This window comes from Haliaeetus albicilla, chromosome 11 (genome assembly GCF_947461875.1).
Source record: "Haliaeetus albicilla chromosome 11, bHalAlb1.1, whole genome shotgun sequence".
NCBI classification, from domain to species: Eukaryota; Metazoa; Chordata; class Aves; order Accipitriformes; family Accipitridae; genus Haliaeetus; species Haliaeetus albicilla.
The window spans coordinates 6,972,641-6,995,344 of NC_091493.1; the positions used below are offsets into that span (position 1 = coordinate 6,972,641).

General features: G+C 51.6%; 3 protein-coding genes and 1 long non-coding RNA gene across 6 annotated transcripts in view; 3 read left to right on the forward strand and 1 right to left on the reverse strand.

The window, feature by feature from the left end:
- Positions 1-327: 327 nt before the first annotated feature.
- On the forward strand, positions 328-3,903 carry LOC138687940 (uncharacterized). The gene is made up of 3 exons (XR_011326987.1): positions 328-516; positions 1,451-1,508; positions 3,797-3,903. It is a non-coding gene; the product is annotated as an uncharacterized lncRNA (long non-coding RNA).
- A 1,437-nt stretch (positions 3,904-5,340) lies between these two features.
- EGR2 (early growth response 2) lies at positions 5,341-10,149 on the forward strand. Of its 2 annotated transcripts, XR_011326806.1 has the most exons (3): positions 5,341-5,786; positions 6,144-9,144; positions 9,712-10,149. XR_011326806.1 is itself a non-coding variant. In XM_069795982.1 (2 exons), the coding sequence occupies exons 1-2, from the start codon at positions 5,609-5,611 to the stop codon at positions 7,382-7,384; spliced, it is 1,419 nt and encodes a 472-aa protein (XP_069652083.1). In that variant the 5' UTR covers positions 5,341-5,608; the 3' UTR covers positions 7,385-10,149. The 2 variants fall into 2 exon arrangements, 1 of the variants encoding a protein (XP_069652083.1); XM_069795982.1 differs by having other exon boundaries at positions 6,144-10,149.
- Positions 9,876-13,282, reverse strand: ADO (2-aminoethanethiol dioxygenase). The gene has a single exon (XM_069795983.1). It carries the CDS (start codon positions 13,156-13,158, stop codon positions 12,418-12,420), a length of 741 nt encoding a protein of 246 aa, XP_069652084.1. The 5' UTR covers positions 13,159-13,282; the 3' UTR covers positions 9,876-12,417.
- Positions 13,283-13,301: 19 nt separating this feature from the next.
- RTKN2 (rhotekin 2) overlaps positions 13,302-22,704 on the forward strand; it is a 208,407-nt gene continuing 199,004 nt past the window's right edge. For both annotated transcript variants that reach the window (XM_069795977.1, XM_069795981.1), the window contains exon 1: positions 13,302-13,426. The gene's annotated coding sequence lies outside the window, so the exon portion shown is untranslated. The remainder of the gene's footprint in view (positions 13,427-22,704) is intronic.

The window sequence follows — 22,704 nt, forward strand, 5'->3', positions numbered from 1 at the left end:
GTGGTGCATAGACAGGGCAAACACAAACGAGTCCTTGGCAATCTAGAAATCCTGTGAATGGCTCCAGCTTCCCTGGAGGGGTGGGAAGTTTCTCAGAAACACCCTACAAAGCAATTCTGCTTCTCTTAAAAGACTGCTTGGAAAATGGTGCCAGAGTTTTGCTTTCCCTCCTGGTCTGCTGAAAAGAGATGCCATACATGACCTTACTCCTCAGCTGAGGATAAAAAGCCATAACCAGTTCTGAAGGTGCTGTTTCCTATAAACTGAGTATGTCTGGAAAGCCTTCTGACAAGCTTTTTAAATACTCAGATGCTAGGTAATGGGACCAACAGGAGAACTGAAAATGTGACACTTGCTATACTTCTTTTATTTCAGTCCTTCAAGGAAGAAGGCCACATGCATCATTATGGGATATGCTCAATTAGTCTCTCTCTGGACTAAAGGTACAGTGCAGCCATGGGACAAGATGGTATTTACACAAAGCACGGGAGACATGTTAGAGCAGGAAATACAAGGGTAAGTGAAACTAGTTTCAGAAGAAAGGACTGGAAAGTAGAGCTTAGCAGTCAGACTATCGCTATTCAAAACCAAAGTCGTCATTATTTTCAGTCTTGTCTCATGAATGATATGTATATCTAAATTATGTTCCCAGTTTATGAGAAGCTTCTGGTTTTTTTTGTCCCTCCAGCAAGCGTCATGCAGAGCTGCGACATTTTAGCCTTTCAGCAGGGCTGCTCCCTCTGTGACTTGCTCCCAGCACCTCCCTGGGACATGTGCTGACACCTTTGGGGCTATGGGGGTCACAGCCTGTGGGGATGGCTATCAGGCAGCCCTGCTGCCCTGGCCGGGATCTCTGACTCAACGGGGCTATACCTTGGTCTCTCTATAGATAGCACGCCTATGACGTAAAGCTTTAGGGGTGCTGTTATATGGTGAAACACCAGCAGCATTCAGCCCAGCGCACCGCTTTTTGCTCAGCTGCTGTGTCCTCGCCGGCTCCCAGGAGCGTCTTCCCCCAGGAGAGGGCAGTGGAGCCCGCACAGGCTCCCCGCTCCCCTCCCGCCGGTTGCGGGGAACATCCATTCCCTCGGGCGCTGCGTCAGGAATGAAAGGGGTGAGCAAAGGTAGGACTAGGGATTTATACATAGGCTAGAAACCGCGTACGGGAATATCCAGGAAATGTTCTGCGCATTTAATAACGAGAATAGGTTTTTGGGCAAACGAGTTTGTTGTTGCTTTTATTTGCCTGGAAGTTTTCTCTGTCACACATACTTGTTGACAGCCGCACAAACTTGAACTAGTAACTTGCTGATTCCACACGGGTTTGTTTAATTCTTATAGCCTGAATTAGAAAATGTTATTGACATTTAAATAACCCTTTGGGATGCTGCTAAGGCTCTCCCGAGCCAAATCCTCACAATAAAGTCATTTACTTATTTCAAATTTACAGGCATTAATCCTGAGACAACAAGCAGCCTTGGCTGAAAACCGCAGAGTGTGGTTTCAAGGTACTGCAATTAAGGGCAGACTGGGATGCCTTTTCCTCTACTCTTTAACCATCCCCTTCCCCTAGCACACCAGCAGTCAGGCAACTGGCTGTTTTCTGTAGGTTCATGTTTACAGCAGGTTTCCCTGGCTGGGTACCAGGTTTCGGTGACTGGCCAGTACAGGCTGAGAGCCTGTATCAGGCCTGTGAGGGGCAGGCAGGGTAAATTTAAGGGAAGTGGCTTTTGCCTGCAGCCTGGGAATGTAGTAGACACCTCTGGCAAAACAAAAGTTATTAGCAAACCAGCATTTCTTCCTGTGAGGACATGACAAATCTCTCTACCCCCAGTGAAAAGGGGCAAATTTAGGAAGCTCTGAAATCAGGCTTTGGAGAGAAGAACTTCTCTTTTATGAGAAACATTAAAAAAAACCACCAACCCCAACCTGAATCTAGCTCAGACTTAGGACAGATATCCCTTGCTGTTGTCAGACGACAGGATCACTCACCTCCCGTCCAGGAACAAGCCCCTGCTCCCAGCTGAGTCCCCACTCCCGAGGGCACCTGCTGAGCTGGGGCCACCTTAATGTTCCCAAAAGCAGCAGGGTGCACAGTGGAAGTGGCAGAGTGCGTTTCCCAAGCAGGCCTACTAGCATTGCTGCTGTTAGCACATGAGGTTGGTCGAGTTTTGCTACAAAAGCATGGTAACCCCCTGGAGACATGACTCAAATGTGTGATGTTAAGCTGGTTAAACGGTGCTGCCAGCTCTGCAGATGATGAGCTGCTTTTTCTTCCTCAGCCACTCTCAAGCTCAGGTATGGAGGCAAGGACAATTTCATTTCTACAGCTCCTGTCTCAGGTCCTTGTGGTAGAGAATGACTGCAGAAAAATACACCCAGTGCAACGTCAGCTAGCACCTTGTTAAAAGAGCAAATACAATAAAATCCAAAGGGGGCTGGTTTCAAAGAAACTGGGAATAAGAGAGGTTCTGTCCTCCAGCTCTGAACCCTCCTTACTTAGTGCTATATCCAGTCAGACACGTCATGCGCGTACAAGGCACAAGCTCCTCTCTTGGTGCAAGCGGGGCTTTGGCAATTTACACCAGCAATCTGTCCGTCATATGAAACCACGTGGTTTATAGGAACCACAGGAATTGGTAAGATTTTTTGCATGTAAGGCTCATTGACGTCAGTGTGAGTTGGACAGTCTAACCCTTGGAGTCTGGTATAATCAGCCAAACGGGGATCAAAGGCACAAAGCACACGCAAAGCACTACAGCAAGAGTATCTGAAAAGGGACCAGAAACATTTGAGTTTCATCTGTCAACATCTTCCCGAAGACTAAGTACTAACTACGTTTCCATCTTGCCCTGCACCAGATCCTGCTGCCATTCAGACAAAGCTCCCATTGAGAGAAGTCCCTGTAAAGGCTGGAAATCAGACACAATTTACCCCATTCTTGAGAAGGCTTTTAAAATTAACCAACAAAGTCAACTAATAGTAGTATTCCTTAGGTAAAGTTAGCCAGGAGGTACATTAAATTTTATTCATGTCAGTCTTCCATTGAATCCTGCTCTGTAGTGGAAGAACATTAAATTCGCCAAGCTAGTTAAAAGGTGGAATTGAGACGTAGGGAGGTGAAGGTGGGATGTGAAACCTTGGTTCTTATTTCTCCTGTGTGCCTTATGATTTAGTGTCATCAGTGAGCACGGGGTATTTTCAAATAATACAGGAAGGTGTTGTAGACTAACCCTAAACCCTGTATCTGATACATCTGCAACGTTTTGCAGTGAGGAGGATACTGTACTTAGAGTTACCCGCTTCTCAAATTCATGTAGAGTAACTTGCCCCACTGCACAACAGATTCCAATATTTTGTACTTTCATAGTAGCGATTAGACCATTCCAATATTTTGTACTTTCATAGTAGCGATTAGACCAATTATAGCTCGGCTGTAATGGAAAGGTACAATACAATTGCTCCTACTTCTCACTCAAATTTCCTAGAACCTGTCTCTCTGTCACAATTTAACTTTTAAATTGAGATGGGTTTTTTAAAGGAAAATATCTAGAATCCTACTGCAATTGAACACTAACTTGCTTTCAACTAAATCTCATATGCCAAACTGTATTGGCTGTACATTAAGTGCTAGAAAGGACTGGTAACAAAATCTATGTTAAAAACCACTAAGTATTATGTACTTGCTAATTACTGTGCACACTTCCCCAGTCACCCATAAAGGAAAGTATCTAGGTTTATGCCTACTATTCCTTAGCAAGTATGACAAATGCCCCTCAAACTTTTACTTTTTCAGGCACACTCCTGTCTAACCTGGGCTGTGCAGTGACCAGACAAGTAGTGAACCTGGAGCATCACCAAAGGCCGGGAAACAAAAACAGAGGAGCCGTGAGAGCCTTTCTCAGCTGGGGTGTAAGGTGTTGCATGGATAAAGGGGAGGCCTGGGAGACAGACACCCCATGACAGCGTTTGGGACATAAGGCAGAGGTAAGTGCACACGCCATAGGGACGCCCAAGCATGCCACACTTCTGTGGCACATGCTGTGATGTACTAAAACCTGTAAATATTGGTATCTGCAGTTAAAAATGGAAGTGAAGAGATTTTAGCCTTCCCGTGTATTCTCTGGCTTGTTGCTTTGGAGCAGAAGTGTGCTTTTGTAGCATCTCTTGTATGTTGCCGTGTCTTGCTGCTGCTTGGGTTGTCAATAGGGTGGTTTTTCTGCAGACCGCTGTAAAGGGGCCTTGCACGCTACAGGCCATATGTGAGAGCTGCTTTGCGAAATGCAGGAATAATCAGCCATATGATGAAATATTCGTAAGTAATGTGATTAGTGACATGAACATAGCATGGGATACAGCTTTCAAAAATAATTACATCTGACACCCTCATCCGCAAGAAGATGTAGGGGCTGCAAGCTCTGAGCTTGGGAACAGCATATGAAAGATTGGCTTCTCCTGGGAAGGGAGGCACAAGGGAGGTTATTTTTAGTACTTTGTGTAAAAAAAAAAAAAAAAAAAAGCTAGAATTTAAGCACTCTTTGGCTTGATACCCTCATTATGGAGGAGATGGTGGGGAAAGAAAAGCAAAAAGGGGAGTGGAAATGGTACTGAGGATGGGGCCCGGGGACACGGCAGTGGGACCAAGAGGCTGGTCCGAGCAGGGTGGGAGCGGCGGGCACGGGACGGGGGGATGGGCGGGGGGGCACGGAGTCCCCGCTTGCGCCCGTCGGTACGATAACAACCCACCGACGGCGGAGCAGGCGGTTCCGTTTTCGCGACGGTATATATAGATCAGACACTTTCCAAAAAAAGCAGCGACGCGCTCGCTCTGCTCGGCGCCTCTTTCCACCCGTAACTCAGAAAAAAAAAAAAATTATTAATTTTTTTTTTTTTTTCGTAAGAAAAGAGAAGTCGGATTCCATGACTGCGGCTGTTTTCTGACCCGCCGCCGCTTTGCGGTTACGGGCTGATGAGAAAGTGAGCGGGGTCCGGCGGGGCGGCCCCGGGACCTCCTCTGCCTTTCCGAGCTTTTAAAAATTTTCCGGAACGAGCCCTAAAAGGACAGGCGGGGCGGGGCCGGATCCTCGCCTTTTTAGGACAAGGGCCCCGCCACCGGAATACCCCCCTGGGCGGCGCGGCGGGCGGCGGCGGGGCGCTGCCGGCGCGGCGGGGGCTGAGCGGGGCCGGGGCGGGTCGGGGCCGCCCCCGCAGGGGCGCGGAGGGCGGGGGAGGGAGGAGGAGCGGGGCGGGCGCGGGGCGGCGGGTCCCGCACGCGGGGACCCACGTGACCGCCGGGCCCCGTTCCTCAGTCCTTATATGGGCAGTGACGTCCCGGGCATTCAGGGGGCCCCCATAAATACTTACGGCCAGACTTGTCCTCCAGCGCGAGCTGCGGCGGGAGCGCGGCTCTCCCGGGGCACCGCACCGCCGCGACGGGGCGGCCGCCCGCCCGCACATGCCTCCCCGCGCGCCGCGCCGGCTCCCCGCCGTCCCCCCGCGCCGGTAGTGGGAGGCAGGGGGAAGCGCCCCCCTCCTCCCGCCGCCCTCCCCGCACCGAGCGCGCACCGCCGGCCGGGAGCGCCGCTCCCCCGGCCGCCCCGCTGCCCCCATGATGACCGCCAAGGCGGTGGACAAGATCCCGGTGACCCTCGGCGGGTTCGTGCACCAGCTCCCCGAGGGCATTTACCCCGCGGACGACATCTCCACCGCGCTGCCAACTTCGGTCGCGATCTTCCCCAATGCCGACCTGGCGGGGCCGTTTGACCAGATGAGCGGTGTGGCAGGAGGTAAGCGGAGCCCCCGCGGCCGCGCAGGTGCGGGCCGGGCCGCACGCAGAGGGCGGCGGGGCGGCGGGGCAGCGGGCGGGCGGGCGGGCGGACTGGGACGGCGGCCGCGGCCCCCCGGGGCTCGCCCGCCGCCCGGCCGGGGTCCCCGGCGCCCCTCGCGGCGGCCCTGCCTCCGCGCCCGGCTCGGGGGAAAAGTTGCGGCCGGCACGGACCCCCCGCGGCCGGAGCGCAACATGTGCGCGCCGCAGCCCCGCGCCGGGTCGGGCCGGGCCGGGCGGCGGCCGGGACCGGTGGCGGGCCGCCCGGCGGGTGGCGGCGCGGAGGGCTGACCGGCTCCTTGCCCCCCTCCCCCCCCAGACGGCATGATCAATGTGGACATGGGCGACAAGCGGGCCCTGGACCTGCCCTACGGCGGCGGCTTCGCGCCCAGCGCCCCGGCCTCCCGCAACCAGACCTTCACCTACATGGGCAAATTCTCCATCGACCCGCAGTACCCCGGCGCCGGCTGCTACCCCGAGGGCATCATCAACATCGTGAGCGCGGGGATCCTGCAGGGGGTCAGCACGCCCTCCTCCGCCGCCTCCTCCGCCTCCTCCGCCGCCTCCTCCGCCTCCTCCTCGGCCACCGCCGCCTCCGCCGCCTCCCCCAACCCGCTGGCCGGGGCCCTCGGCTGCACCATGGCGCAGGGCCAGCCGGCCGACCTGGAGCACCTCTACTCGCCGCCGCCGCCGCCCTACTCGGGCTGCGGCGACTTGTACCCGCAAGACCCCTCCTCGGCCTTCCTGCCCGCCGCCGGCGGCGGGGCGCTGCCTTTCCCCCCGCCGCCCTCCTACCCCTCCCCGAAGGCGGCGGCGGCCGACGGTGGGCTCTTCACCATGATCCCCGAGTACGGCGGCTTCTTCCCGCCGCCCCAGTGCCAGCGGGAGCTGCACGCCGGCCCCGACCGCAAGCCCTTCCCCTGCCCCCTCGACTCGCTCCGCGTCCCGCCGCCCCTCACGCCGCTCTCCACCATCCGCAACTTCACCATGGGGGCGCCCCCGGCGGGCGCCGCCCCCGGCACCGCTCCCGGCGGCGGCGGCGGCGGCGGCGGCGGCGGGGGCGAGGGCGCGGGCGCCCGGCTCCCCGCCGGCGCCTACAGCCCGCATCACCTGCCGCTGCGGCCCATCCTGCGGCCCCGCAAGTACCCCAACCGGCCCAGCAAGACGCCGGTCCACGAGCGGCCCTACCCCTGCCCCGCCGAGGGCTGCGACCGCCGCTTCTCCCGCTCCGACGAGCTCACCCGGCACATCCGCATCCACACGGGCCACAAGCCCTTCCAGTGCCGCATCTGCATGCGGAACTTCAGCCGCAGCGACCACCTCACCACCCACATCCGCACGCACACCGGCGAGAAGCCCTTCGCCTGCGATTTCTGCGGCAGGAAGTTCGCCCGCTCCGACGAGAGGAAGCGGCACACCAAGATCCACCTGCGCCAGAAGGAGCGGAAAGGAGCCGCCGCCGCCGCCGCCGCCGCCGCCGGCGGGTGCCCGCAGCCCGGCGGCGGGAGCGGCGCCGCCGCCGCCCTGGTCCCCTGCGCGGCGCGGACGCGGACGCCCTGAAGGCGCGGGGCGCGCAGGAGCCAGCGCTGAGCCGCCGCCGAGCGCGGCGGGGCGCGGAGCGGGGCCCGGCGGGGCGCGAAGAGCACCTGGCGGCGCCGCGGGGCTCCCCCGGGCCGGAGCGGGCCGGGCCGGGCCGGGCCGGGCCGGCGGGTGTACATAGGGGCTGCGGCGGGAGGATGGATGCATGCAGTGCCGTCGTGGTGAGGTGTCCTTGGTGCCTTGTGTGGTGTAGAGCCCGGTCCCCTGTCTGCATGTGGGGGGTGCCTTACCGATCCGCTCCGGCGACAGCGGCGACACCGAGACCGGAAAGTTTTCCCTCCCTGGTTTTAGTATGGCTGTACATTTCTGCCTATTAATATTGGGATTTTTTTTTTTTTAGAGACTATATTTTTGTACGCACTGGTTTGGGGTTTCGGTTTTGTTTTTTTCTTTTTGGTGACTTGAAAGTGTTGCGTTTGTAGTAGGACTTTGGGACGGGATGTAAATACTCTGGCTGGAACCGACGCCCGTTGTCCGCCGGGACCCGGCGCGCAGCAGATAACACGAGTAACGCGCAACCACTAACGGGAGCTGGAAGGAGAGAGGGTTTCTTTCTGGCCACTCTGTAAATAAACTTTTCGACGATAGGGTAGGTGCTTACAACGTTTATAAAAGACGACAAATAAATCTCTTAATTATGCTAAATTGACAGCTTTATTTCCGTAGGTTCCCTGGCCCGGCCCGGGGGAGGGGGTGCCTCCCGCCGGTCCCCGGGCCGCGCCGGACCCCGGCGGCGGGGGGCTGCGGGGCAGCCCGGCCCGGGCGCCGCTGGGCGCTCCGCACCGCACCGCACCGCACCGCCTCGGCGCGGAAAACCAGCGGCCCCGGCCCCGGCGTGCAAACACTCGCTCTCGGGCGCGGGGATTTCCCTCGGAGACCAGAGACGGGACGATATTAACCGGGGAGCGGGGTGGGTTTTTTTGACTCACTTTCTGTTTTGTTCCGCGGTTACGATCCGCCCCGGACAACCTCCGCGAGCGGGCTCCGGAAAAGTGAGTACCGCCGCCCCGACGGCCGCCGCTCGGGGGAAGCGGCTCCCGGCGGCGCGGGGCTGCGCGGGCGGCACCGCGACCGCTCTCGGGGGGCTCCGCGGGGGCCCGGGGGCGGCGGCGCTCACCCCCGCGGCACAGCCGGGCTTTTTCTGCTCAACCCATCTGGCCGCAACATCGCGCTGCCTTTTTTTTTTTTTTTTTTTTCCTCCTTTAAACCTATTCTGATGACTGTTTTTTAAGATGTTATCCCGGCCCGGCCCTGCCAGGGCCCACCCTCGGGTCCTGCCGTCGGTGCAGGGCCGTACCAGCCCCTCGGGCTCACCCCACTGCCACAGAGATCCCCGGTACGGCCCGCACCGCACAGGCGAGCTGTGCAGGATGGACCTCGCTGCAGGGAGCCGGGGTGAAGCCCTTGCCCGGCCGCTCCTAGCCTCTGTGTGCCGCAGTGCTGGGTCCCGCCGCGCAAAGCCCCAGCGGCACCTGCCTTTTCTGTCCGAAGCACCCTGCTTCCTGTCTCCTGGAACTGGCACCATTTTTTGGGGCAGCTGCTCTTTGCTCAGGCAAGGCCGTTAGCGGTAGCTGAAGTGACGTGCCCGATTTTCAATCGGATGTGAAGCAGGCTTCCAAAGCCAGGCACGGACCTGTCTGCGTGGGATGGAGAAGCCACAGAACAACGCCAGCTCCAGAGCGGCCACGCTCACCACCTCACCATCCACCATAGCAGCACAAGTAAGACTTCGCCTCCCCTGCCGCATCTCTTGGCGGGCTGCAGCTTTGCCACCTGATCCCATGTGCTCCTGGCCCCCAAAGAGACCATGGCCTGCTGCTGGAGGGATGTCAGACAGGAGCAAAACCCCGTGGGGGCCACAGCCTCCTCGGCTGGCATCGGTGGTCTGCGGTACGGGGAGGCGGATAGGGATCCAGTGCTCTTAGCTTGCTGGGCTCCCGGAGGTACTGCCATGGCCTCGGATAACCACAGCTCGGTCACAGCCAGAGTGTCGTGAGCAGAACTGGGATCTCAGCTACCCAGGCACACAATCCGAGGCTCCACTCACACTTTCCAAACAACTGTCTGCAGCCATGCTACAAGATTAGAACCCCAGTCAAAAGCAAAATGAGATAAACACAGAAATTGTAGATGAGCTGAATTAAGGAAACTGCCGCTGACTCGCATACAGCTACAAGAGAACCTTACATTGTGTAACAGTATCGGCGATCTTAAAGCCGTGCTTTTGCCTTACAGTAACAGCCAGCTTCAAAAGTGGTAATACTGCTTGTGCCTGGATTTGTCTGCAGGGCGCCGGTGGAAGATTTGGGCTGAGAACTCGGTGTTAAGCATCACCTTTTCAAGAGAGGCCACTCGCTCCATTCGGACTGTTAAGCAAAAGAAGCTTGCGCTCTGTACGATATTTGGTTCGAAACTGTCAGACTTGTGAAGGAAAGTAATGACTGGTCAGTGGTGAGATAACCTGTATTTATTCTATAATTCAGCAATAACAGTTATGTTGCTGTTGTGAAAACACAATAACCAGACTGCAGAGAGAAGGAACGGCATTACAGACTTAAACCTTCTGCTTACAGATATCAAGAATGTATGAAGTAAGTTTCAATTACTGAGTAAGCAAGAAGTTACACAAAGAGGCTTTTCTTTAATGCATCTCAGGTTTTCTTTGCTATTTTTCCTGGCTTTAATACTTTGGTGCTAACACCTCTATTAAAAAAAAAAAAAACAAACCCAAATGGTTTTGCCACGGTTGTTAACGGTACTCTGCAGTGTAAAGGACCATGCACAGAAAGATGTATTAAAGTCCTATCCCATTAAACATCTTGACTAGGTTTTACACATGGACAAAAAAAAAATTAAAAACCAAGCAGAAAGACCTAAGGGGAGGATAGAGCAGATGAGATACAAAATGCTCTCTGTCGCAGTTTGTTTTTCCAGTACAGCTGTTTGCATGCACCACGCTATCTTCTTTGTGGACTTCTGAAAAAGGATGATGGTCTTCATTAGCATCGGAGAGAGTCAGAAACAGGCTGTAGCACAGGGAGGCATTGCGTTATAGTTAATGACTACATTCGATAGAGAATTGTTGCACATTAACTAATGCTAAGCTGCCGGGGAATTCCAGGAAAAACAGGTAAGCCAGCTGCAGAAATATCAGACACTTTAAAGTGCTGTAAGAATAAATGGAAATCGCTTGAAATAATTTCCACCAATTTTTCCTTGCAAAAAAATTAATCATAATTAATAATAATAATTAATCATTAATAATGCATAATGCTGACTGTGTTTTACATTCATTCTTTCACAGGCCAAAAAAAAAAACCCAAACCAACCAATGCCATATCAGAATAATTTAAAAATTCACACATACAAGCCACTGTACAGGAAAAACAAGTCTGCTTTTCATAAATTTCATAAATTTTCATAAAGAAAAATTAAAGCCAGTTGTGGAACGATTTCTGGAGCAGGTTGGTACATCACTTAGGAGGCTGGTAAGTGGCGTTTTCTTATTCAGATTCCCATATGGTGACCAAGAGGGTCAAGGCTGCCCTGGCCTGGGTTTGTGGTACGAAGTATGCGTTAGGATGGATGGGCAGACCAGTCCCTGTGGTACAGATGGAGTATTTCACCTACAGAAAAAGTTTCTCCCTTGTCAGAAAGGTCGAATCCCCTGCCGTGGACAAACTGCATCTCCAGACTGCTTCCGTCGTAGCAAGGCGAAATTCACGGTGTCTCTTCTACGCTATGTTTATTTAAAAGCCTTATGAAAAAGTAGACTTTATAAATAGTATAAAGAGGGAAACTGCACGGCTTCAAAAGCCCAAAGCGTTCACTTGTCCATATAAAAACACAGACCACACTTTAAAGAGAAGACATCAGGTCAAATCTTGTCTGTACCTAGGGTATGCGCGCTGCCGTATACATAGGGTTTGCAAATACGTCACGTTTCTAGAACAGCTTCCACGACGCAACAGTGGATAGTTGGCTTTTCTCTTAAGATACCCACGGTTTCCGCTACCCTCCGCCACTGCTGCACGGGAGAGAGGTTCCAAGCGAGGTTAATTAGCAGCTGACTAGTCGCCTTCTCCTAGCTGAAAGAAATATGCATAGATGTACTCTGTAATTCTCAGTTGCAATAGTGAGATCTTAACACACAACGCTTTAAAGAACTGTTAAAAGGTAATTCTGAACCTGACAGCTTCCTTTTGGAGCAGGAATTCCCTTAACTCCAGCCCTGGGGATCACAGGCGTTTACTGGAGGAGCGTGTCCCGGCTCGGGAGTTGTTCTGTGTTTGTTTGTCGCTAGCAGGGTACAGCTCTTGGTCAGACTCACTCTGGAGACAAGTCCCCGAACGCTGCAGCCCGAGCGGCCCCCTGCCCAGGCCGGGTGGGCACACTCTGCCAGCCCACCGGCACTGGCCGGCTCTGGCAGCGGGAGCCCCTCCAGGGGGAGTCGGCCCCTCCAGGGGGAGTCGGGGCGCCCCGCCACAGTTCTTATTGCGTTTACTCTTCCTGCTGGAGCCCGATCCCCCCTCACCGACACGCGGCCCCAACTATTTACAGAGGATGCTGGATTATTTTCCCCCAACCGTTCAGCGGAGCAGAAGTTGAACCGTGCTACTCCTCCACATCAGCCCAAAGGAAATAAACGCACTCTGACGCTTTATTCCCCTCGACTCACAAAGCCAGGCAGGCCTGTGGAAGGAAGAAGTCTTTGGCCGGTAGCGCTCCCGAGGAGCCCCAGCCAGCTCCCCGCGGTCCCACTGGCCGGGCACGGGACACCGGGCAGAGCGCAGCCGTGGGTCCGCCGCTGCTGCCCGCCGGGGCCGGGGCCGGGGCCGGGGCCGGGGCGGCCCGGGCAGCCGTTCCGTGAGGCGGGCGCGGGGCCGGCGGCGGCGGCGGCGAGCTCCCCTCAGGCCGTCGCGCGGGGGGGTGGGGCGAGCGCCAACCGTCCCAACGTTCCCAACGGCCGGTCCCGGGCCGCCGCCGCCGCCGCCTCAGAGGCAGACGCGGGGCCCGGGGTAGGGCTCGCCCCCGCACCAGAAGTCGGAGGCCTGCGGGGTCTCCATCAGCCACACCTCCCGCGGCAGCCCGGGCTGCTCGGCGCCCGGCCCCGGCGGCGGCCCCTCCAGCAGGCGGTAGTAGTGGCAGTCCCGGCCGTGCTGGGGGTCGTAGGGCGGCGCCAGGATGTCGAGGAAGGCGGCGGGCCCGTCCACGGCGTCGATCTGGTGGAGGTTGTCGGTGTGCGGCGAGAGCAGGCAGGGCGGCGAGGCCGGCGTGTAGTGCTGGCGGGAGCGGAACAGGGCGCGGTGGCAGGGCCCGGCGGCGGGCGGCGGGGCGGCGGCAGCGGCGGCGGGGGGCAGCGTGTCCATGCAGGCGATGCGCAGCGTGCCGTAGAGCACCTTCAGCATGCCGTTCATGCCCGGGTGGTCGTGCAGCGGGATGCAGGCGCCGCTCCGCAGCAGGAACACGCCCATGCTGAAGCTCTCCGTCTCGCAGATGTGCATGTAGCTGACGGGCGGCACCACGCCGGCCCACGGGAGCCCCCCGCCCGCCGCCGCCGCCGCCGCCGACGGCCCCCGCGGCGCCAAGTGCAAGTCTTCGGCGCGCACCTCGTCCAGCAGCTGCTGCAGCCGGTGCAGGTTCTCCCCGAAGGCCGGCCCCGCCGGGCTGCGGAAGGTGATGCGCGCCTGCCGCGCCACCCGCTGGATCAGGGAGGCCATGTTGTCCCGGGGCATGGCGGCGGCGCCCGACCCGGCCCCGCCGCGCCCGGACCGCGCCGAGGCGGTCGCGCCGCCGCTTCCGCCTCCTCCCCCTCTGCCCCCGCCGCGCAGGCGCGCCCGCGCCGCCGTGCACCACGGGGCTCGTAGTCCTGGACGGCGCCGGCCCCGCCGCGGCTCCGCGACGCCCCCCGTCCCGGGTCCCCGGGGTCCCGCAGGGGCGCGGAGCCGGGGGGCGGCGGCGGCGGAGGGAGGGGAACTACGGCTCCCGGCGGGGCCGGCGGAGGTGAGTGGCTCGGCGGGGGCAGCGCACCGCCCGCGGCCGCCGTCTTAGCTCCGCGGGGCGGGGGGGGGTGGTGGTGGTGGTAGTGAGGCGAGGCGGGAAGCGTCCTCCGTAGCCCCGGCCCCCCCGTAGTCGGGCGCTGAGGGACGGTGGGGGTGGCGGGCGTTGCCCGCCGGTTGCGGGGGCCCGGGGACGGGCACGGCCCCGCTCCCGGCCGGCGGGGGTGGTGGGGGGTCTCGCCCGCCACGGGGGTCTGCGCAGTGCCCTGCCTGCCGCGGACGGGGAAGCCACAGTCAATCAACAAAGTTGCCGTGCCGCGTGTTTTCTGCCGTGTGGCTGTGGGAGAGTGAGGAGAAGGCGCAGGAGGAACTCCTTGCTTGGCTTGCAGTTTAGCCAAGTAAAACCCAGCACGGGAGCGGCAAACGCGGTGTCACGGGCGTCTAACGGGGACCACGTAAACAGTTTATTTTTGATCACTGATGGCTTGTTACAGCTAAGCCGTTTTGGCAAATTTGTCAGATTTCAACTTTCTGACACTGCCTTTCCCGTTGGAGTGTTGGATCGAGGTCTCGCTGTACGGCATGCGCTGTCCTTGATGTGTCTCCTTATCCTCCCTGTTGAGTGTGATTGTATCTGAATTCATTATCTTTAACCACAGATGAACATCGAACGAGCACATGGAGTTCCAGACGCTGATCCTCCGAGAATCCATGTGTGACAGAAAGGATGGATAATCTTTTGGCTCAGTTCCAGACTGGTGGAGCCTGCATGTGGTTGTTTCAGGCTGACGTACAAAAAGGGTGCAGCATTTATTCTGCCAGGGCTTTACATGCAACGTTTTATTTCACTTATGTATCTGTGGCAACGATCCTATTACCTTGTTTCTGATATGCCTGACTGCTGCATAGCAGATCATGCCTGGAAAATATTGTGGTTTTGAAGTCAGAAATTAACCTGTTAGTGCTGGGACTTGTTAAAGTTGGGCTCTGATCACAAGAATTCACAGGCTCGTACTACCTTGAATTCGATTAAAGTGGGTCTTCAGGACCTAAGTACCACGGTAGGTCTGGGCCCAGCTGGTTAGGATTCTGAAAAACAGCTGAATGATAATCAAATAGGACTCCAGTGACTGCAGCCCACCAAGTTAAAAAAATTAATTTAAAAACATGGTAAACCAATGTGTTTTCTTATTAAAGGCAAACTCAAGTCTTAAGATACGCATTAAACTTCAGTAAGATACACATGGCCTTGTAGTATTCTTACATACTCTACATGAATCGGAAATACTGTACGTGAATCAGGAGTATAGATGTTGTGAGCATGTGATGGCCCAGTAGAGGATGAAATACGGATACTGAAAACAAAGATCAGTGACTTGACTCTCTCTTCCCAAACCTATTTCTCTCCCTCTATAAATAAGTTTGGTGCACAGAATGCAAATTTACGTCATGGCTTTATTGCTTCCTCTTCGCAGAGGAGGATGTTCATTCGAGTTGCTGCTTTCGAGTTCCACCTGAAGCTACAAAGCATTGCAATATTCAGCTGTTTCATGTTCACACACCGACGTTTTAAGTCATTTCTCTTTCCAGTGGCAGTGATGGGAGCATGGGGTGAAGATCAGGTGAGCGTTTCTATACCTGGCAGGAACAGGTCCGCCTGGCAGGGTGCTTAGGATGAGGGGGCAGATGTCTTGAGTTGAGAGGTAGCGTCTTTAATGGCCTGTGAGCCTTTCTGTATCTGAGTGAACTGCTGAAGATACTGACAGTCTCATGGCTGCTGCATTGATTGGCAACTGGCATTTTGTCAGAAACCAAGGGATTTGGAAGGCTCCATGTTCAGTGTGCTCTTCTATTTGGTCCCCTTCTGCAGGGACAGTCAATTTAATTATGGAGGTATGGACTAGAATTTTTGGCAGTTATCATTATTAGCGATAATGATAAATTATCTCTCTATTGGCTTAAGCTATCCATTTGTGTCCTGCTTCAGCAATTACATTTTAAGCTTGCAAGTGATTGCTAGAATGCTCACTTTTGAACACACTGGTTCTTTTTATATGCAGCACAAAAATAAGCCATTTTGTGGACACAAAAATGCTTGGTATTGGTAGGACATCGTGCGCTTGGAGTAACATGCAGTTGTAAGGAAGATGAGCATGGAAAACCAGGATCCTGAGTTCTGATCTCAGCCTGATCTTGACTCGCTGGGTGATATTAGGTGAGTTACTTGACCCTTTTAGTGCTTATCGCTCTATAAACCATGACTTGCACATCCTGTGTATGAGGATGTTTATTCAGATTTTAAGAACATCTTTGTGTGAATATTCCCAGTGCCATGTTACATCAGTGATAAGGTTTATATTTTGCATAACTGATCACCTTATGATCCTCAATGTTTTTAACTACTGTATTGATTTCCATTTCTAACAGACAAAAATATGTCCTTGGCACTTAAATGTTCCAGTTAAATGCTATATCACACCTACCTTTTTCAGTGCAGTAATATTAAAAAAAAAACCAAACCAAACCCAAAAACCTCAAAAGCAAAGAAGCTGTCCAGCCAACTGACAATTAAATTGACACATTTTTTCTGCTGAATGGCCATATTCTTAGCTGGCCTCTACCATCTTGAGCGCATGTGAAGAAAAAAAAAAAAAAAAATCACGGTGTAGTTGCTTGGCTGGGCTTTGAGATTGCTTTGTGTCAGTGATGCAATGACCAAAGTTCAGCTCAGTAGTTTTGATATGACCAGTGTGAGGGAGGTCAGGTTCAGGTTACAGTTTTGGTCTGCTGTATTTGGTCCCTGTTGTGTCGTGTCGTGTCGTGTCCCCCCTCCTGAAAAAGAATGTGTTGAGAAGTGTTACAGGTATTTTCTCCTGCCCAACCTCCCATACTTCTAGGGTCCTCTCCTTTCTACCTGAACTCTCCTGTGGGATTGACAGTTTTTCAGCTTCTTGCTTCTTTGTTGCTGTTATGTATTACAATTCCCCCCAAGTTTGTGAAATATCCCATGTTTATTTTCACTTTCTTGTAGGGGTTGCTTCCCAGATACACTTAATTTGGTTTGAGAAGTTAGAATTACCTGTAACCATCAGGTAAAACACTAGTCTTGAATGGATGAAAATGACAGCCACCTGCTTAGAAGGGCAGTTGTTAGCTGTAACTAAATGTTATGTCACGATGCTAGAATATTTTACGAGGTATAGAACTTGGACAGGCAGTACAGAAACCGTCCTCCATTATAACATTGCCAACAGCTGCAGATATGAGTTTACGTAGGGCAAAAAGTAGGAATCTGTGTCAAAGAATGTCTTTTTTGCACTGTTCCTGCCACTGGTTCTGCAAGGGCATGTATATATATTATTTTTTTTATAGCTACCACCAGTCAAGGAGATAGATACGAATGCTAGCCAAACATGATTCAGATTAGAACAAGACTAAAAAGAGATAAGACAAACAACATGTCTCTAATATTTGCTGGTTCTCCAATAACGGCTTACGTAAAAGAAAGTTGATTATCAGTTATTCATCAGAGAATTTATATATCAGTAGAAACACATAGGAGTGCTAGATATAACGGTACCAAAATCAAAAGGGGAATTAGGTTCATATATATACCAAACTTCAAGCAGATCTATGTAACATTAAGAATCCCACCCACCTTTACCACTTCTTTACTGACACACATCCTGTATTCCATTAACCACGTAATTCACCCCTCGCTGCACTCTTCATTTGTTGTAGCCTCTCAGTTAAATGCACTATTTCTATATAAAGCGCATCATTAATGAGTTTTATTCACAGTTTGCCACTGAACAGCCTAGAGCAGGAGTTGGAGTGACTCAGAGTAGGAAAGGCGGTGCAGCATGCAACTCCCTGTGCATGAATTTGCAGACATAATGAGTCTCATTCTGATCTTCTGAGTTTAGCTCCACTAATTTCATGTTTTCCACTGGTGCAAATCAGATCTCTGCTGATGTCTCTGATGCTGCTGGTGATGGGTGCTCTGAGTTCGTCATGGCCTTATTCCTTGTGAACACTCTTGACTGTCTAGGACCAGTCCTGGATGTGAGGCAGAAGACGTTTACCAGTGTGGTTAGAAGCTGCCCTCCCTTCATGCGCTCCCTTCTTGGCATGTAGTTTGCAGGAAGGCATCTCTGGACAGAGCTGCTTGTGTGGTGACACTCTTAGCCACTGCAGCTGTGGAGCTGCACGATACTTTCGCCAGTTGTATGCAGTGGTGACAAAAAAGAGAGAGAGCGAGAGGGAGAAATCCTCTAATGGTTGTGGAAAGAGTTGTTACTTGACTTTTCTAAGTTTTTCATGTATGTTTAATGTTTTCTAAAGATAATCTGATTATATAGTCTGGGAAAAATATGAGCTAAAAATATATTCAAGAGTATTGTTGAACTGCCCGCCCCTAATCCTGAGTGCTCAGATACAGGCAGGAAGGTAAAAAAAGATTTTTTTTGTTAATTACTGAGATGAAAGAAACCCACAGCTCAATTTGCAAGTGTAATTCTGAGTCCACAAAAAGCTGTATTATCACTCTTTCTTAATACTGGCATAACTTTCAAAATATCAACAGGAATGCATATGGATACTATGTTATGAGGAATGTAATTAGAAATAAATGGGAATCATTGATTAAACTGGTTAATCTTACAATGTACGGAATACTGTAATTTGGACCATCACTTTTAGTTTTTTTAACTGACAGCAGAAAAGACACAGTTAAAGATGTGGTATGTTTACCTGTGATTTCTTCCCTTCGTATCTTCATCTCTGGCTGTACTAAAATAATTTTGATATTTGATATTTTACATAAGCGCATTCAAAAGCAGCAAAATGCATAGAAGTCATTTATCATTTTACTGATATAAATTACTGTTCATTTAAATGGTGACTCTACCTGTTGGGAAAGTTAAAATCTGTTTCCTGGGATAGTTGGTACAGAATGAAAGTCACGCTTGGCTCCAGTCTTGATGCTTTACTAGCAGGAAGGGTCTGTTTCCTCCCTGGCAGGTCCCAGCTAGCGGTGAAGTGGAGCACCCGAGACTGTCCTGCTGTTGCAGGCAGTGAGTGCAGGGTGCCGTGTCGTCCCCCTGCTGCTCCAGGCATGCCGGAGAGGAGCCACCAGGAGAGGAGCCACCCAGTGCCAGTGGCACTGGGTGGTTTCTTGGGCTCAGAGCGTGGCCCTCTCCACCAGTTCTGAAAACAGTTCCCTGTAGGTCCTTTGAATTGTGTCCCTGTCGCTGGCTGCCAGACCCATAAGGCCCCTCCGGCCTCTGTTACATCAGTGCCAAACTCCACGTGTTTTTTTTTCTCTCTGTTACTTTTTCAGAGAATCCCGAGGGTCCCATTTGGTCACTCAGTGGGAGAGCGGAGGGTGGGAGAAAGCTTGGAAGGTCACCTCTGTTTGGAAGCGGCTCCCTTGGCCTTCAGCCCTCCCCTCAGCAGCTGTCTTTCAAATGGCAAGGGAAGGTTTTGTTGATACGACCCAGGGGAAGGGCCCGCTTAGCGTACAAAGGCTCTACAGAGTCCTCGTTGTCGGGCAGGGATGAGGAAACCTGCCCCCTTGCAGCCTTATGTTTCTCCCTCTGCGTGTCTGTTCTCCCATTATCACTGACTTCAGTGCTGTATTTACTTTTGCCTGCTTTGAGATGGGTGCGGTCTATGAGCACTTTTGTACTAGGGTAGGGTGTGATTCTGCTCTGTTGGAGTCTGAGGGTTGGCAGTAGATAGTTTACTAACTCTGGGGTCCCAGAGGGTCTGAGGTGTGGGTCTACCGCTGCTTGTGCTATGCTAAGGCTAGCAAGGTCTAAAGTAATCCTATTTCTCTGGCTTAAAGAGTTAAGCCAGAGTGCAGCTGAGTCACTGTAACCTGCTTGGTGCTCACTCGCAGCCTTCCCTTGCTGCCAAAAATGCTTTAGCACAGACTATCTTTAAGCTAAGCCTTTCTTTTTCACAATCACGAGCGAGGACTGGGTATGGTCGTCACACAGGTGGTAAGCAGTAACGCGTGAAGCCATAGTAACTTGATTGCCTTTGGTTATACATGTAACACATTATTTTAAGAATCTCTTTTCAGGAAGAAAGAGAACTATTTCACTTCTTAATGATTTGGGATCAAATTTATCCTAGTGGAGATCTATACAGGTTAATCAGTAGTGCTAAATTTAAGAAGGAAAGAATAAGTAATTTTTAAGGAATGGCCAAGGGACATTTTTCTATTTTAAATAAATATTAGATAGGTTTTTTCATGGAAGGACTTAGTGTTCAGCAGAAGAGGTGAACAGAAAAATTTAGTGGATAAGGTATTTAGTGGGACAGGGAAATTTCTTTCAGTGTTTTTAGGTGTTTGTATGTTTAGGTTAATCGGTAAATCCAGTGAAATCCTTCTTTGTCCCATAGGTAAAGGATCCATATTAAACTTGAGGCCTCTGGGAAGAGGAATGAAATTTTATGCAAGTGTTTGAGCAAGGGAGGTGGACTGAGGGAAGCAGAAGAAACAGGCCAGGACCCACAGGACTGTCACAGCTGCCCACGCAGCAGTATTGATCTCAGAGTTGTGGTTATCAAACAGGTTTTGATGACTTCCAAGAACAAAAGTATTAAAATACGAGAGCATCAGTTAGAAAATGTTGGCAATTAGTAGAAGAAATGGCGAGGAAAAAGAGGAGGAAGGAAGAGATGCCAGTGTGGATGAAATGTCAGTGAATGAGGTCACGGGGGTGTTCCAGAGAAGCAGCATGCGGAGGTGAGTTGATATTTGAATGTGGAGGGAATGAGGCAAGGAAGGAACAGGGCAGTTTGGTTCTGTGACCTACAGTTGTGGGATGCACGACTGTTAAAGGGAACATACAAAGGCATTTGGAAAATCAGTGCTATGTGTAGGCTAGGTTTTGAAGTGTGAGTTGAAATGATGATACAAAAATTTTAGTTTCTTTAAAAAATTAAGAAAGTAATTATATGTTTGAGGACAAAGTGAAGAGTCACAAATTTGGAAATGACAAATGCTTGCCAGAGCTATAAACATGACCTTTGCTGGTTGTGCTCTAGTACTCAGAGTATTTACATGACCACATGTTCTTTTTCAGTTAGAATAACATACTTGTCAGTAACATAGCACTTCTGCACTATGCTACAGTGTGCATAGGTGTATCTTCAGATGATTGAGGAAAAACCCCAAACTTTACCAAAGTATAAAGGGAAATTAGTTCAGATATTTAGTATCTAGATTTTACTTTTGCATTTCACGACATGGTAGCAAAAGTGTGGCAGATTTGTCTTGGAAAATTAGGATGCATTCCAGCAGAAACTTATGCAGAGACTCAGCTTTTTCCTGAAAAATATCTTCCACTATTCCCCATAGCTAAGTATTTAGAGCTTGCAGGATCAGGGCCTAACAAGCCACATACCCTTCTTACTGTTTTTTGGGGGGGTGGGTTTTTTTTTTCCTTCAGGAAAACAAAACTCTCAATGTTAAAATGATTGGAAATTGAACTTAGGGGGATCTAGCATGTGATTACTTTTTTTAGACAGGATTTTCTTTGTAGCTGAATTGGACTGAGTCTTTTTTATCCCCCAAACCAGATGGTAAGTGATTCAGTACTTTTAGCAGTAGAGAAACGATTTGTTTTCTTTCCTCAGTAGTTGGTGTGAATGTACTTTTCTTTATCTATTTACATATTATGTAAACACACTTTACCAGCATTTATGTACATAGTTTACAGTCCACAGAGAGCCCTGTATAGGCAAGGCCGTGCACATAGAAGGAGTTGATGTTGCTTACAGAGAGCTGTTCACATGGAACTCATGGCAGGGTTGTATTTTTATTTGTATTTGTATTTTTATGTATACACTTAAATTTATGACACTGTACAAGGATGCCAACAGAACTGCAAGTCCACAAAACAGTTGAGTGACTTTGCACACTTTACTTTTTTTCACTTAACAAAGTCTCTGGGGATGCCCTTGATCTCTTCTGCTGTCTTCCTGTGGTAGGCTGTAGTCCTTGTGACTTTTGAGCTAAAGCTGAAAGCTTTATCCTTATTACAGAGTGTTGGGACGAGTTCTTGCTGGTGTGCCAGGGGAGCGAGGGCCTTATTTGTGTAGCCTTTTGGACTTGTACTGATGCTACTAGGGAGACTTCGGAAGGGATTCCAGGAATGGTGAGAAATATTTGGGAGAGTATTACAACTTCTTTCACATGTGTACCTGATTTCTCAAGGTTATCTGCATTTATGTTTGTGTATATACAGTGTTAAAACTGAATGCTAAATGCAGCGCTGTTCCTTGTTTTGTGCTAAACAAAACATACATGTAAACCATATATATGCTGTGTCAGCACATGGGTATTTGAGGCGGAATGGAAGGATATGAAGCTAATAGTAGACTACATTATAGGGGAATAGTATGTTGTAGTGTCCAGCCACGGATTCCTTATACAAGAAGGTACAAGCAAGGTTGCCCAAGCAGCCTTACAGTTGTCCTTTCCAAGCAGTTAAGAGCCGTTTTGTAAATCTGATGTGCTTTTACCCTAGCTTTGTCTGAGAATTAAAACGTTGAATGCCTTGGAGTCATACTGCTGCTTTACTGAGATGGTAATACTCCATTTCAAAAATAGTGACCAGTTTCTCTCTTTACAAATCTGGCTGTACACAATTGGAATGGGATTATCCGACTCTCTTGGTTCTCGCCTCATCTACATATGCTTCAGCTGAGTCACTGGGGGTTTGCGCACAGAGGAGCTGGCCCCTTGCCTTGTTTTCCAGGTTTACCAGAGAGCTGAAACCCAGTTCTTAGCATCTTCCACTTGAAAAATGTGACAATCTTCTGCTTCCATGAATTCTAGTAGGGAAAAGAAGACACGTGAATTAGCATCAGAAATATTGTGCTGTGACGTGTGTCAAGTTTTTCCCCTCAAATTATTCAGTGGAAGGGTGGCAGAAGAGGGCCCTTGAAAGTAGCACTGGTTTTTTTGACATGGATAAGTAGTCAAGCTGGGGTGATTCACTGTGCCTTGTATTTGTGTAATAAATCACTTTTCCCTTTATGTAAGGGGAATTGTTTGGGGGCGTTTGCCTCTTGGGCTATGTGGCTTTTGGTGTGGTCATGCAAGGTGGCAGAAAACTGCGTCGGCAGAAGGATACATAATCCTGTGGGATGCTGCTGCACGGGGTGGCGTGTGAATCCTGTCTGAGGTCAGACAGCCTGCTGGGAGGAATGAGAGCTTGCTTGGCCAGCACTCTTCGTGTGTTTTGTAGCAAGGGCTGTACCTCT